Source organism: Mustelus asterias, chromosome 2, assembly GCF_964213995.1.
Source record: "Mustelus asterias chromosome 2, sMusAst1.hap1.1, whole genome shotgun sequence".
In the NCBI taxonomy this organism is placed as follows: domain Eukaryota; kingdom Metazoa; phylum Chordata; class Chondrichthyes; order Carcharhiniformes; family Triakidae; genus Mustelus; species Mustelus asterias.
In genome coordinates, this window is record NC_135802.1 from 5,261,420 (window position 1) to 5,274,916 (window position 13,497).

The 13,497-nt window shown below is 44.8% G+C and overlaps 1 protein-coding gene across 2 annotated transcripts in view; it reads left to right on the forward strand.

Moving 5' to 3' along the window:
- LOC144504764 (TBC1 domain family member 20) overlaps positions 1 to 13,497 on the forward strand; it is an 81,826-nt gene that overhangs the window by 3,130 nt on the left and 65,199 nt on the right. For both annotated transcript variants that reach the window (XR_013499697.1, XM_078230511.1), the window contains exon 2: positions 12,087 to 12,272. Coding sequence is in view for 1 of the 2 variants with exons in the window: in XM_078230511.1 (XP_078086637.1) it covers positions 12,087 to 12,272 (186 nt within the window). In the remaining variant the exon portion in view is untranslated. The remainder of the gene's footprint in view (positions 1 to 12,086; positions 12,273 to 13,497) is intronic.

Here is a 13,497-nt window from a genome sequence, read left to right on the forward strand (position 1 = left end):
ATGGTTGACTCCCAACTGCCCTCTGAAATGGCCTTGCAAGCCACTCCATTGTATCAATCGCTACAAAATCTCACAAAGAAATGAAACCAGAAGGACCGCCTGGCATTGACCTAGGCACCAGAAAAGACAACGGCAAAAGGAATAGCCTTATTGACCCTGCAAAGCCCAACTTACTAATATTGGGGACAAGTGCCAAAATTGGGACAACTGTCTCACAGACTAGTCAAGCAACAGCCTGAAGTAGTCATTCTCACGAGGAATCATACCTTACTGAGACAGCGGTACACCAGCATTACCATCCCTGGATATGTCCTGTCCACCAACAGGACAGACCCAGCAGAGGTGGTGGCACAGTGGTATACAGTTGGGAGGGAGTTGCCCTGGGAGTCCTTAACATCGACTCCGGACCCCATGAAGTCTCATGGCTTCAGGTTAAAGATGGACAAGGAAAGCTCTTTTTTGTTACCACGTACCGTTCCCCTTTGGCTGATGAATCAGTCCTCCTCCATGTTGAGCAACACTTGGAGGTGGCACTGAGGGTGGCAAAAGCGCAAAATTTACCTTGGGTGGGGGATTTCTATGTTCATCACTAAGAATGTGTCGGCAGCAGCATTACTGTTCGAGCTGGTTGGGTCTGAAAGGATATAACTGCTAGACTGGGTCTGCAGCAGGTGGTGAAGGAACCAACAAGAGGAAAAAACGTACTTGACCTCATCCGTAGCAATCTGCTGGCTGCAGATGCATCTGTCCATGACAGTATCGGTAAGAGTGACCACCACACAGTCCTTGTGGAGACAAAGTCCTGCCTCCACATTGAGAATAACCTCCATTGTGTTGTGTGGCACTATCACTGTGCTAAATGGGACAGACTTTGAACCGATCTAGCAGCTCGAGACTGGGCATCCATGAGGCGCTGTGGGCCATCAAAGGCCGCGGAACTGTACTCCAGCACAATCTGTAACCTCACGGTCCGACATATCCCCCACTCAACCATTATCATCAAGCCAGGGGATCAACTCCGGTTCACTGGAAGTGCAGGAGGGGAGGCCAGAAGCAGCACTAGCCATACCTAAAAATGAGGTGAAGCTACCAAATAGGACTACTTGCCAAATGGCAAAAACAGCAAGTGACAGAGCTAAGCGATCCCACAACCAACGAATCAGATCTAAGCTCTTCAGTCCTTCCACATCCAATGAAGATCCATGATGGAGGAGCCCAGCACATCAGTGCAAAAGATAAGACTGAAGCATTCGCAACAATCTTCAGCCAGAAGTGTCGAGTGGATGATCCATCTCATCCTCCTCCAGTGGTCCCCAGCATCAGAGATGCCAGTCTCCTGTCCAGCCAATTTGATTCACTCCACGTGATATCAAGAAATGGTTGGAGGTACTGGATACTGCAAGGGCAATGGGCTCTGATAACATTCCAGCAGTAGTACTGAAGACTTGTGCTCCAGGACTTGCCGCTCCCATAGCCAAGCTCTTCCAGTACAGTTAAAACACTGACATCTGCCTAACAATGTGGAAAATTGCCCAGGTATGTCCTGTACACACAAAGCAGGACAAATCCAGCCAGTTACCGCCCAATCAGTCTACTCGATCATCAGTAAAGCGATGGAAGGGGTCATCAACAGTGCTATCAAGCAGCCTCTGCTCAGCAGTAACCTGCTCAGTGATACCCAGTTTGGGTTTCGCCAGGGTCACTCAATTCCTGACCTCATTACAGCCTTGGTTCAAATATGGATGAAAGAGCTGAATTCCAGCGGTGAGGTGAGAGTGACATTTGACATCAAGGCCGCATTTGACCGAGTGTGGAATCAAGGAGCCCTAGCTAAACTGGAATCAATGGGCATGATGTGGAGACACCGTGTGACAATCACCAGGCAGGAGTGTTCCCTTCTTGGGGAACACTTCAGCAGTCAAGGGCATTCAGCCTCCAATCTTCGGGTAAACATTCTCCAAGGCAGCCTTCAAGACACATGACAATGCAGAATCGCCGAGCAGAAACTGAGGTGGACACAAGAAGTCTCACAACATGACCGTCCCGTCACGACCAACAGTACCCTTCATCGTCTGGTATTTCCCTGGAGCAGAGAAATTACGATATTTTCTTTGGAGCCTTCAACATGTCATCGATGAAGACGAACATCTTGCCAAGACCATCCTCACACCCCCACTACTTGCCTTCAAACAACTGCGCAACCTCAAACAGACCATTGTTCGCAGCAAACTACTCCGCCTTCAGGATGACAGCGGTCACGACACCACACGACCCTGCCACAGCAACCTCTGCAAGACGTGCCAGATCATCGACACTGATACCATCTTCACACGTGAGAACACTACCCACCAGGTGCACGGTACATACTCTTGTGACTCGGGCAACGTTGTCTATCTCGTACGCTGCAGGAAAGGATGTCCCGAGGCGTGATACATCGGCAAGACCATGCAGACGCTAGGACAACGGATGAACAGACACTGCGCGACAGTCACCAGGCAGGAGTGTTCCCTTCCTGTCGGGGAACATTTCAGCAGTCAAGGGCATTCGGCCTCCGATCTGCAGGTAAGCGTTCTCCGAGGTGGCCTTCAAGACACATGACAATGCAGAATCGCCGAGCAGAAACTGATGGCCAAGTTCTGCACGCATGAGGACAGCCTCAACCGGGATCTTGGGTTCATGTCACACTATTTGTAACCCCCCACCATTTGACCTGGGCTTGCAAAATCCTACTAACTGTTCTAGTTTGAGACAATTCACACCTCTTTAACCTGTGATTATCTCTCTTTCCACTTGCATTGTCTGTACCTGTAAAGACTTGATTACCTGTAAAGACTTGCATTCCAACCATTATCTTGCAGTTGAGTCTGTGTCTATATATGCTGTGTTTGTGAACCCATCTCTCCACTCACCTGATGAAGGAACAGCGCTCCGAAAGCTCATGATACCAAATAAACCTATTGGACTTTAACCTGTTGTTGTGAGACTTCTTACTAGAATCAGTGGGTATCAGGGGGCAAACACTCTGCTGGTTGAAGTCATCCCTGGCACATAGGAATATGGCTGTGGAAGGTCAGGTATCTCAGCTCCAGGGCATCTCTGCAGGAGTCCCTCAGGGTAGTGTCCTAGGCCCAACAATCTTCAGCTACTTCATCAATGACCTTCCTGCCATCATAAGGTCGGAAGTGGGGATGTTCGCCATTGATTGATTGTGCAATGTTCAGCACCATTCACGACTCCTCAGATACTGAAACAGTCCATGTTCAAATGCAACAAGATCTGGACAATATCCAGGCTTGGGCTGACAAGTGGCAAGGAACATTTGCACCACACAAATGCCAGGCAATGACCATCACCAATAAGAGACACTCTAACCACCGCCCCTTGACATTCGGTGGTGTAACCATCACTGAATCCCCCACTGTCAACATCCTTGGGGTTACCATTGACCAGAAATTCAACTGGACTCCCCACATAAACACAATGGCTATAAGAGCAAGTCAGAGGCTAGGAATACAGTGGCATGTAACACACCTCACTACCCAAAGGCTATCCACCATCTACAAGGCACAAGTCAGGAGCGTGATGGAATACTCCCCACTTGCCTGGATGGATGCAGCTCCAATACTCAAGAAGCTTGATACCATCCAGGACAAAGCAGCCCCTTGATTGGCACCACATCTACAAACATTCAATCCCTCCACACCAACACTCAGTAGCAACAGTGTATACTATCTACAAGATGCACTGCAGCAATTCACCAAAGATCCTGAGACAGTACCTTCCAAACCCATGGCCACTTCCATCTAGAAGGACAAGGGCAGCAGGTACCTGGGAACACCCCCACCTGCAAGCTCCCCTCCAAGCCACTCACCGTCCTATCTTGGAAATATATCGCCGTTCCTTCGCAGTCGCTAGGTCAAAATCCTGGAATTCCCTCCCTAACGGCATTGTGGGTCAACACACAGCATGTGGACTGCAGCGATTCAGGAAGGCAGATCGCCACCACCTTCTAAAAGGCAACTAGGGATGGGCAATAAATGCTGGCCAGCCAGTGAAGCCCATGTACCATGAACAAATTTTTAAAAAAGTGATTGTATACTCTCAACTGGGACAGCAATATTTGATTTTTTATTGTCACATGTATTAGTATACAGTGAAATGTATTGTTTCTTGCGCACAATACAGTCAAAGCATACCATTCATAGAGTACATGGGGAGAAGGAAAAGAATGAAAAGAGAGACGGGTTACACCTGAACTACAAGGGGACCAATATACTTGCAGGGAGGTTTGCTAGTGTTATTGGGGAGGGTTTAAACTAGATTTGCAGGGGGATGGGAACCAGAGTGCCAGAGCAGATAGTGGAGCAGGGGTGAAAATAAATGATGTTTATAGTTCATGCAAAATCACAAATAGAAGGGTTGTGTGTGGTGGTAATAATCTTCTGAGGTGTGTCTATTTCAATGCCAGGAGTATTGTGGGGAAGACAGACGAGCTGAGGGTGTGGATTGACACATGGAATTATGACATTATAGCCATTAGTGAAACTTGGCTACAGGAGGGGCAGGACTGGCAGCTCAATGTTCCAGGGTTCCGATGTTTGAGCCGTGATAGAGGCAGAGGGATGAAGGGTGGGGGGTGTGGCATTGCTAGTCAGGGAAAATGTTACAGCAGTGCTCAGGCAGGGCAGATTAGAGGGCTTGTCTACCGAGGCCAAATGGGTAGAGCTGAGAAACAGGAAAGGTATGACCACATTAATGGGGTTGTATTATAGACCACCCAATAGTCAGCGAGAATTGGAGGAGCAAATCTGCAGAGAGATGGCAGACAACTGCAGGAAACAAAGTTGTGATAGTAGGGGATTTTAATTTTCCACATAGATTGGGACTCCCATACTGTTAAAGGTCTAGACGGGTTAGAGTTTGTAAATTGTGTTCAGGAAAATTTTCTAAATCAATATATAGAGGTACCAACTAGAGAGGATGCAACATTAGATCTCCTATTAGGAAACGAGTTCGGACAAGTGACGGAAGTGTCTGTAGGGGAACACTTTGGTTCCAGTGATCATAACGCCATTAGTTTCAACTTGATCATGGATAAAGATAGATCTGGTCCTCGGGTTGAGGTTCTAAACTGGAAAAAGGCCAAATTTGAAGAAATGAGAAAGGATTTAAAAAGCGTGGATTGGGACAGGCTGTTCTCTGGCAAGGATGTGATTGGTAATTGGGAGGCCTTCAAAGGAGAAATTTTGAGAGTGCAGAGTTTGTATGAGAGTGAATAAGAATAAGGAATCTTGGTTCTCGAAGGATATTGGAACTCTGATAAAGAAGAAGAGAGAGATGTATAGGCAACAGGGAGCAAATAAGATGCTTGAGTATAAAAAGTGCAAGAAACTACTTAAGGAAGAAATCAGGAGGGCTAAAAAAAGACATGAGGTTGCTTTGGCAGACAAGGTGAAGGATAATCCTAAGAGCTTCTACAGGTATATTAAGAGCAAAAGGATAGTAAGGGATAAAATTGGTCCTCTTGAAGATCAGAGTGGTCGGCTATGTATGGAACCAAAAGAAATGGGGGAGATATTAAATGGTTTTTTTGCATCCGTATTTAGTAAGGAAACTGGCATGGAGTCTTTGGAAATAAGGCAAACAAGTAGGGAGGTCATGGAACATATACAGATTAAAGGGGAGGAGGTGCTTGCTGTCTTGAGGCAAATCGGAGTAGATAAATCCCCAGGACCGGACAGGGTATTCCCTTGGACCTTGAAGGAAACTAGTGTTGAAATTGCAGGGGCTCTGGCAGATATATTTAAAATGTCGGTATCCACGGGTGAGGTGCCGGATGATTGGAGGTGATGCTCATGATGTTCCGTTGTTTAAAAAAGGCTCAAAAAGTAACCCGGGAAATTATAGGCTGGTAAGTTTGACGTCAGTGGTAGGTAAATTATTGGAAGGAGTACTAAGAGATAAGATCTACAGATATTTGGATAGACAGGGACTTATTAGGGAGAGTCAACATGGCTTTGTGCGTGGTAGGTCATGTTTAACCAATCCATTAGAGTTTTTCGAGGAGGTTATCAGGAAAGTGGATGAAGGGAACACGGTGGATGTTGTCTACATGGACTTCAGTAAGGCCTTTGACAAGGTCCCGCATGGGAGGTTAGTTAGGAAGGTTCAGTCGCTAGGTATACATGGAGAGGTAGTAAATTGGATTAGACATTGGCTCAATGGAAGAAGCCAGCGAGTGGTAGTGGAGGATTGCTTCTCTGAGTGGAGGCCTGTGACTAGTGGTGTGCCACAAGGATCAGTGCTGGGTCCATTGTTGTTTGTCATCTATATCAATGATCTGGATGATAATGTGGTAAATTGGATCAGCAAATTTGCTGATGATACAAAGATTGGAGGTGTAGTGGACAGTGAGGAAGGTTTTCAAAGCTTGCAGAGTGATTTGGACCAGCTGGAAAAATGGGCTGAAAAATGGCAGATGGAGTTTAATGCAGACAAATGTGAGATATTGCACTTTGGAAGGACAAACCAAGGTAGAACATACAAGGTAAAGGGTAGGACACTGAAGAGTGCAGTAGAACAGAGGGATCTGGGAATACAGATACATAATTCCCTAAAAGCGGCGTCACAGGTAGATAGGGTCGTAAAGAGTGCTTTTGGTATATTGGCCTTTATAAATCAAAGTATTGAGTATAAGAGTTGGAATGTTATGGTGAGGTTGTATAAGACATTGGCGAGGCCGAATTTAGAGTATTGTGTGCAGTTTTGGTTACCTAATTACAGGAAGGATATTAATAAGGTTGAAAGAGTGCAGAGAAGGTTTACAAGGGTGTTGCCGGGACTTGAGAAACTGAGTTACAGAGAAAGGTTGAATAGGTTAGGACTTTATTCCCTGGAGCGTAGAAGAATGAGGGGAGATTTGATAGAGGTGTATAAAATTATGATGGGTATAGATAGAGTGAATGCAAGCAGGCTTTTTCCACTGAGGCTAGGGGAGAAAATAACTAGAGGACATGGGTTAAGGGTGAGGGGGGAAAAGTTTAAAGGGAATATTAGGGGGGCTTCTTCACGCAGAGAGTGGTGGGAGTGTGGAATGAGCTGCCAGATGAAGTGGTGAATGCGGGCTCACTTTTAACATTTAAGAAAAACTTGGACAGGTACATGGATGAGAGGGGTGTGGAGGGATATGGTCCAGGTGCAGGTCAGTGGGATAGGCAGAAAAATGGTTCAGCACAGCCAAGAAGGGCCAAAAGGCCTGTTTCTGTGCTGTAATGTTCTCTGGTTCTAATGTGTGCAAATATAGTGTTTCAGTCACGGCTAGGGTGAAGAGAAAGATCAGCTTGATATAAGGTAGGTCCATTCAAAAGACGGATGTAAACGGATAAAGAAATGTTAAAAGTTCTCACCTTAAGGTTTTGTACCTGAATGCTCGGAGCATTCAAAACAAAACGGATCAATTCGTTTCACAGATAGATGTAAAGGGGTATGATATAGTTGGTATTACAGAGACATGGCTCCAAGGTGAGCAAGGATGGGAACTAAACAATGAGGGCTAGTCAGTGTTTAGGAAGGGCAGTCAGAAAGGAAAAGGTGGTGGAGTTGCATTGTTGATCAAAGATGATATTGAGGAAAGATATTAGCATAGATGATGTGGAATCTGTATAGGTCGAGTTAAGAAACAACAAGGGGCAAAAAACATTGGTGGGGGTGGTATACAGACCACCAAGCTCGTGATAATGTAGGGAAAAGCATTAGACAGGAAATCAAAGATGCATATATTAAAGGAACATCTGTGATAATGGGCGATTTTAATCTGCATATAGATTGGGAGAGTCAAATTAGTCACAGTACAATAGAGCAGGAATTTCTGGAGTGCATACAGGGATGGTCTTCTGGAGCAATATGTTGAGGGAGCAATATGTTGAGGAACCAACAAGGGAACAAGCCACCTTGGACTGGGTGTCCAAGGCAGCGGGAAGTGTAGACAGAATCAATGGATGGGAGTCTGGTTTGCGTCATGGACTGGGCTACATTCACAATCCTTTGTAGTTTCTTGCAGTCTTGGACAGAGCAGGAGCCATACAAACTGTAATACATCCAGAAAGGATGCTTTCTGCGATGCATATATGAAAGTCAGTGAGAGTTGTCGTGGACATGCCGAATTTCCTAAGCCACATGAGAAAGTGGAGGTGTTGGTCGGCTTTCTTAACTATCAGTGTGGAGAGACCGGGACTGGTTGTTGGTGATCTGGACACCTAGAAACTTGATGCTCTCGACCATTTCCACTTCCCCGCCGTTGATGTAGACAGCGGCATGTCCTCCACTATGCTTTTTGAAGTCTATGACTATCTCCTTCATTTTGTTGACATTAAGGAAGAGATTATTGTCGTCTCACCAGTTCACCAGATTCTCTATCTCATTCCTGTACTCCGTCTCACCATCGTTTGAGATCCGACCCACTATGGTGGTGCCATCAGCAAACTTGAAAATCAAGTTGGAGCAGAATTTGGCCACACAGTCCATAAAGAGTATAGTAAGGGGCTGAGGATACAGCCTTGCAGAGCACCAGTGTTGAGGATAATTGTAGAGGAGGTGACATTGCCTATCCTTGCTGATTGGAGTCAATGTCAGTGTATGCTCACAACTGAGACAGCAATGTCAATGTGCATTGAGGGGAGGTGATGGCCTTGTGGTATTATTGCTAGACTATTAATCCAGAAACTCAGCTAATGTTCTGGGGACCCGGGTTTGAAACCCACCCTGTCAAATGGTGGAATTTGAATTCAGTAAAATGTATCTGGAATTAAGAGTCTATTGATGACAATGAAACCATTGTCGATTGTCAGAAAAACCGATCTGGTTCACTAATGTCCTTTAGGGAAGGAAATCTGCCATCTTGACCTGGTCTTGCCTACGTGTGACTCCAGAGCCGCAGCAATGTCTGTTGACTCTCAACTACCCTCCAAGGGCAACTAGGGATGGGCAATGAATGTTGGCCAGCCAACGATGCCCATGTCCCACGAATGATTTTTTTAAAAACTCGCAACTGGGGCCACCGGGCCCTCACAACTGGGATAGCATAGATAGAAAACTGGCTGTCACATAGAAAACAGAGAGTTGGAATACATGGCTTCTTTTTAGAGTGGAAAGATGTAACTAGTTGAGTACCGCAGGCATCAGTTCTTGGCCCGCACTTGCTCACTATTTGCATGAATGACCTAGAGGAAGGAACAGAATGTAATGTTTCCATATTTGCCAATGATGCAAAGATAGGTGGAAGGGCAGATGTGATGAGGATATTATGATTCTGCAATGGGTTATAGCTAGATTGGGTAACTGGGCAAAACTTGGCAAATGGAGTTTAACATGGGGAAGTGTGAGGTCATGCACTTGAGTAGGAGGAATCAAAAGGCAGGGTATTACTGAAGTGGAAAGAGACTGTGGTGAGTCAAGTTTAGAGGGATCTAGGTGTTCTAGTGCATGAATCACATCAAACTAGCAGGCAGGTCCAACAAGTAGTTAAGAAGGCACATGGCATTTTGGCCTTTATTGCAATGGGATTGGAGTTTAAAAATAGGGAGGTTTTGTTGCAATTGTGCAGGGTTTTGGTGAGGCTTCAGTTGGAATACTGCGTACAGTTTTGATCCCCTTACCCTAAAAAAGGATATAGTAACATTGGAGGTAGTTCAAAGGAAATTCACCAGTCTAATTCCTGGGATGAGAGGATTGTCCCATCACGAGAGACCAAATAGTCTGGTCTGTATTCCTTGGAGTTTGAGTGAGAGGGACCTTATTAAAACATATAAGATCCTGAGGAGGCTTGACAAGGTAGATGGTGAAATGTTTTCACGAGTGGGAGAGTCTCAAACAAGGGGACACAGCTGCAAGATAAAGGGTGGTTGTTTAAAACTGAGATGTACAACTAAATTCATATTTTGCTTCTGTCTTCACAAAAGAAGACTTAAATAATGTACCAGAAGTTCTGAGAGAAACAGATTTTAGTGAGGAGCTGAAAGAAACCAGCCCTCGTGGAGAAATGGGAAAATTAATGGGATTGGTGGATAAATGTTCAGCTCCTGATAATCTTCATCCCACAGTACTTCAGGTCGTGGACCTGTAAATAGTAGATCTATTGGTGGTCATTTTCCAAAATTCTTTGGACTCTGGACTGTTTTCTACTTATTGAACAGTAGCTAATGTAAGCCAGCTACTCAGAAAGGGAGGTAGAGAGAAAACAGCGAACTCTAGACCAGTGAGCTTAATGTCAGCATTGGAGAAGTGGCTAGAATCCATTATCAAGGGTTTCATAACTCAGCATTTAGAAAGCAGTGGTATAATCAGACAAAGTCAGCATGAATTTACAAATGGGAAATCATGCTTGATGAATCTATTGGAATTCTTTGTGCATGTAATTAGTAGAGTTGACCAAGGAGAACCAGTGGATTATTTAGTCTTCAGAAGGTTTCATGTAGCAGAGTACTGTGTAAAGTTAAAGTGTATGGGATTGCAAGTCATGTCTTGAGATGGATAGAAAGCTGGTTAGCAGACAGGAAGCAAAGAGTTGGTCTCTTTCTGATTGGCAGTCAATGACTAGTGGGGTACCACAGGGATCTATGCTAGTACCCTTAACTGTTCACGTTATATATTAATGATTTGGAAGAGGGAACTGAATGTATCATCTCCAAATTTGCAGATGATATAAAGTTGGGTGGGAGGATGAACTGTGAGGAGGATGCAAAGATGCTTCAGCGTGATTTCGACAGGCTGTGTGTGTGGGCACATACATGCATGGCAGGTGCAATATAATGTGGATAAATGTGAGATTATCCACTTTGGTAGCAATAATAGGAAGACAGATTATTACTTGAATGGGTGTAAATTGAGAGAGGTGGATACTTAGTAAGACCTTGGTGTCCTCGTGCATCAGTCGCTGAAAGTAAGCGCGCAAGTACAACAGCCAGTAAAAAAGGCAAATGGTATGTTGGCCATCATAACGAGAGGATTTGAGTATAGGAATAGGGATTTTTAAAACTACAATAGTATATGGTGTTGGTGAGGCCACATCTGGAGTATTGTGTGCAGTTTTAGTGTCTTATCTGAGGAAGTATGCCCTTGCTATAGAGGGAGTACAGCAAAAGTTTACCAGGCTGATTCCTGAAATGGCAGGTCTATCACATGAGGAAAGACTAAGTCGGTTAGGATTGTATTAATTGGTGTTTAGAAGAGTGAGAGGGGATCTCATAAAAACTGATAAAATTCTAACAGGATGAGACAGGGTAGATTCCGAAAGAATGTACCCGCTACTGGGGGAATCCAGAATTAAGGGTCGTAGAACTGAAATGAGGAGAAATTTCTTCACCCAGAGAGTGGTGAATGTGTGGAGTTCACTACCACAGAAAGTAGTTGGGGCCAAAACATTGTGCGATATCACAAAGAAGAAACTAGATATAGCTCTGGGGGCTAAAGGGATCAAGGGATATTGGGGGAAGGGGGGTTTCAGGATATTGAATTTGATGATCAGCCATCATCAAAATGAGTGGCAGAACAGTCTCGAAGGACTCCAGTCAAAAGGGTGGAATTGAATTCTCAACCTGGTGACCCTGAAGTGACCATACTACCTACTGAGTTGGAGCTTGAAATACCCTCGCCAAATACAGTGGAAATTTGGAAGAATCAACACTTCCATCTCCTCAGTTTAAATGGGTGCAATGTGATACTTTAGGAACAGGACTAGGCCATTTGGTTCACTAATATGAATTCTGCCGTCCTTATCTGGTCTGGCTTGCATGTAATTCCAGAGCCACAGCAATGTGGTTGACTCTCAATTGCCCTCCAAGGGCAACTAGGAATGGGCAATAAATGCTTCCCAGTCAGCGATGCCCATGTCCCACAAATGAATAAGAAATTTGGCCCATCAAGCCTTGTCTGCCATTCAGTCAGATCATGGCTGATCATCTACTTCAGTGTTAATTTACCACGGTATCCCTATATCTCTTGATGTAATTTTACACACCAAAGACTGTGCTTTACTGAAATTCTGGTGATAGATTCTGCACTGAATATTGACCACTTTTTTTGCTTTACAGAGCCAGAATCGAAGAAGAAGAAGAAATTGGTGGCAATCCATCAGGCCTTGAACGTTGACCCGGTGGATGTCGAGACTCTACGGCAGTCTGCCATCAGTGAGGGTGGGCTCCTGACTGACGAGATCCGCAGGAAGGTCTGGCCAAAGCTGCTGAATGTAAATGTTTACACCCTACCTCCAAAACCAGGTAAGAGGCAGTAAGGAAAATTATTTACAGCTTTATTCTTTTGCAGACTTGCAAGCTTCTCTGTAGCGATTTAATCCTGCTTCTATCCATTTACTTCTGCTGAGTGTTCAAGTATAGCATTTGACTTTTTTGATCAATATTTTTTGTCCAAGATAAGTGATGCCCATGATAGAAAGAGGAGGCTATTCAGCCCCATTCCACCATTCAGTTTAATCATGTCCGATCTCTAATTTAACTCCATTTCTCTGTATTGGTTCCATAACCTTTACCCAAGTAAGATCTGTCACACTCAGTTTTGAAATTTTAGCAGCTCTTCAGGGGAGAGGGTTCCGAGTTTGCACTGCCCTTTGTGTGGCAAAAGTGCTTCCTGACATCATGCCTGAACGACCTCTTTCTCATTTTAGAGTTCTGCCGCCTTATTCTAGACTCCCTCCCCCAGTCGTAATAGCTCGTCTCGTGCTCTCTCTCTCACCAACACCTTTAATCATAAACAATTAGATTATCTCTTAATCTTCTATACTTGAGGGAATACAAGGCTTTCATGGAATCCTCAAATCCCTACAGTGCAGAAGGAGGCCATTTGGCCCATCGAGCCCAACAATCCCAGCCAGGCCCTAACCTCATGTATTTATCCTGCTAATCTGCCTGACTCTAAGAGACAATTTAGCATGGCCAATCAACCTAACCCATACATCTTTGGTGTGTGGGAGGAAACAGGAGTACGCAGACATGGAGAGAATGTGCAAACTCCGACAGTCACCCAAGGCTGGAATTGAACCCAGGTCCCAGGCCTTGTGAGGCAGCAGTGATATCCACTGTGCCACTCTGCCTCCCATGAACATATCATGTTCAAGGTCCTCATCATTCACAGTAACAATTTTAAAATGATGACTTCCTATCACTGACTGGTCAACCATAGAATACAGTCCTTCCCTAATCACTATCAAACCCCGTCATTGTTTACAGAATCTATAAAATCTGAGTTCGTCCTTTGCTCCAGTGGAAATAATTCCAGTATCTCAAATTCTTGCTCCATGAGCATAACTTCCCATCCCTGCATTTATCCTAGAGAATCTATGCTCCCTGTTTTCACTGGCTTTAATGTCCTTGTTATAGCTGCATGCAGTCTGGGCATGCTAATCTTCTCACTCAACCAAGTCACCCTTAAATACCAACTGAGTGAGGACACATAGGTCAGCATTATTGTCTGTCTTACCTGCTGGAC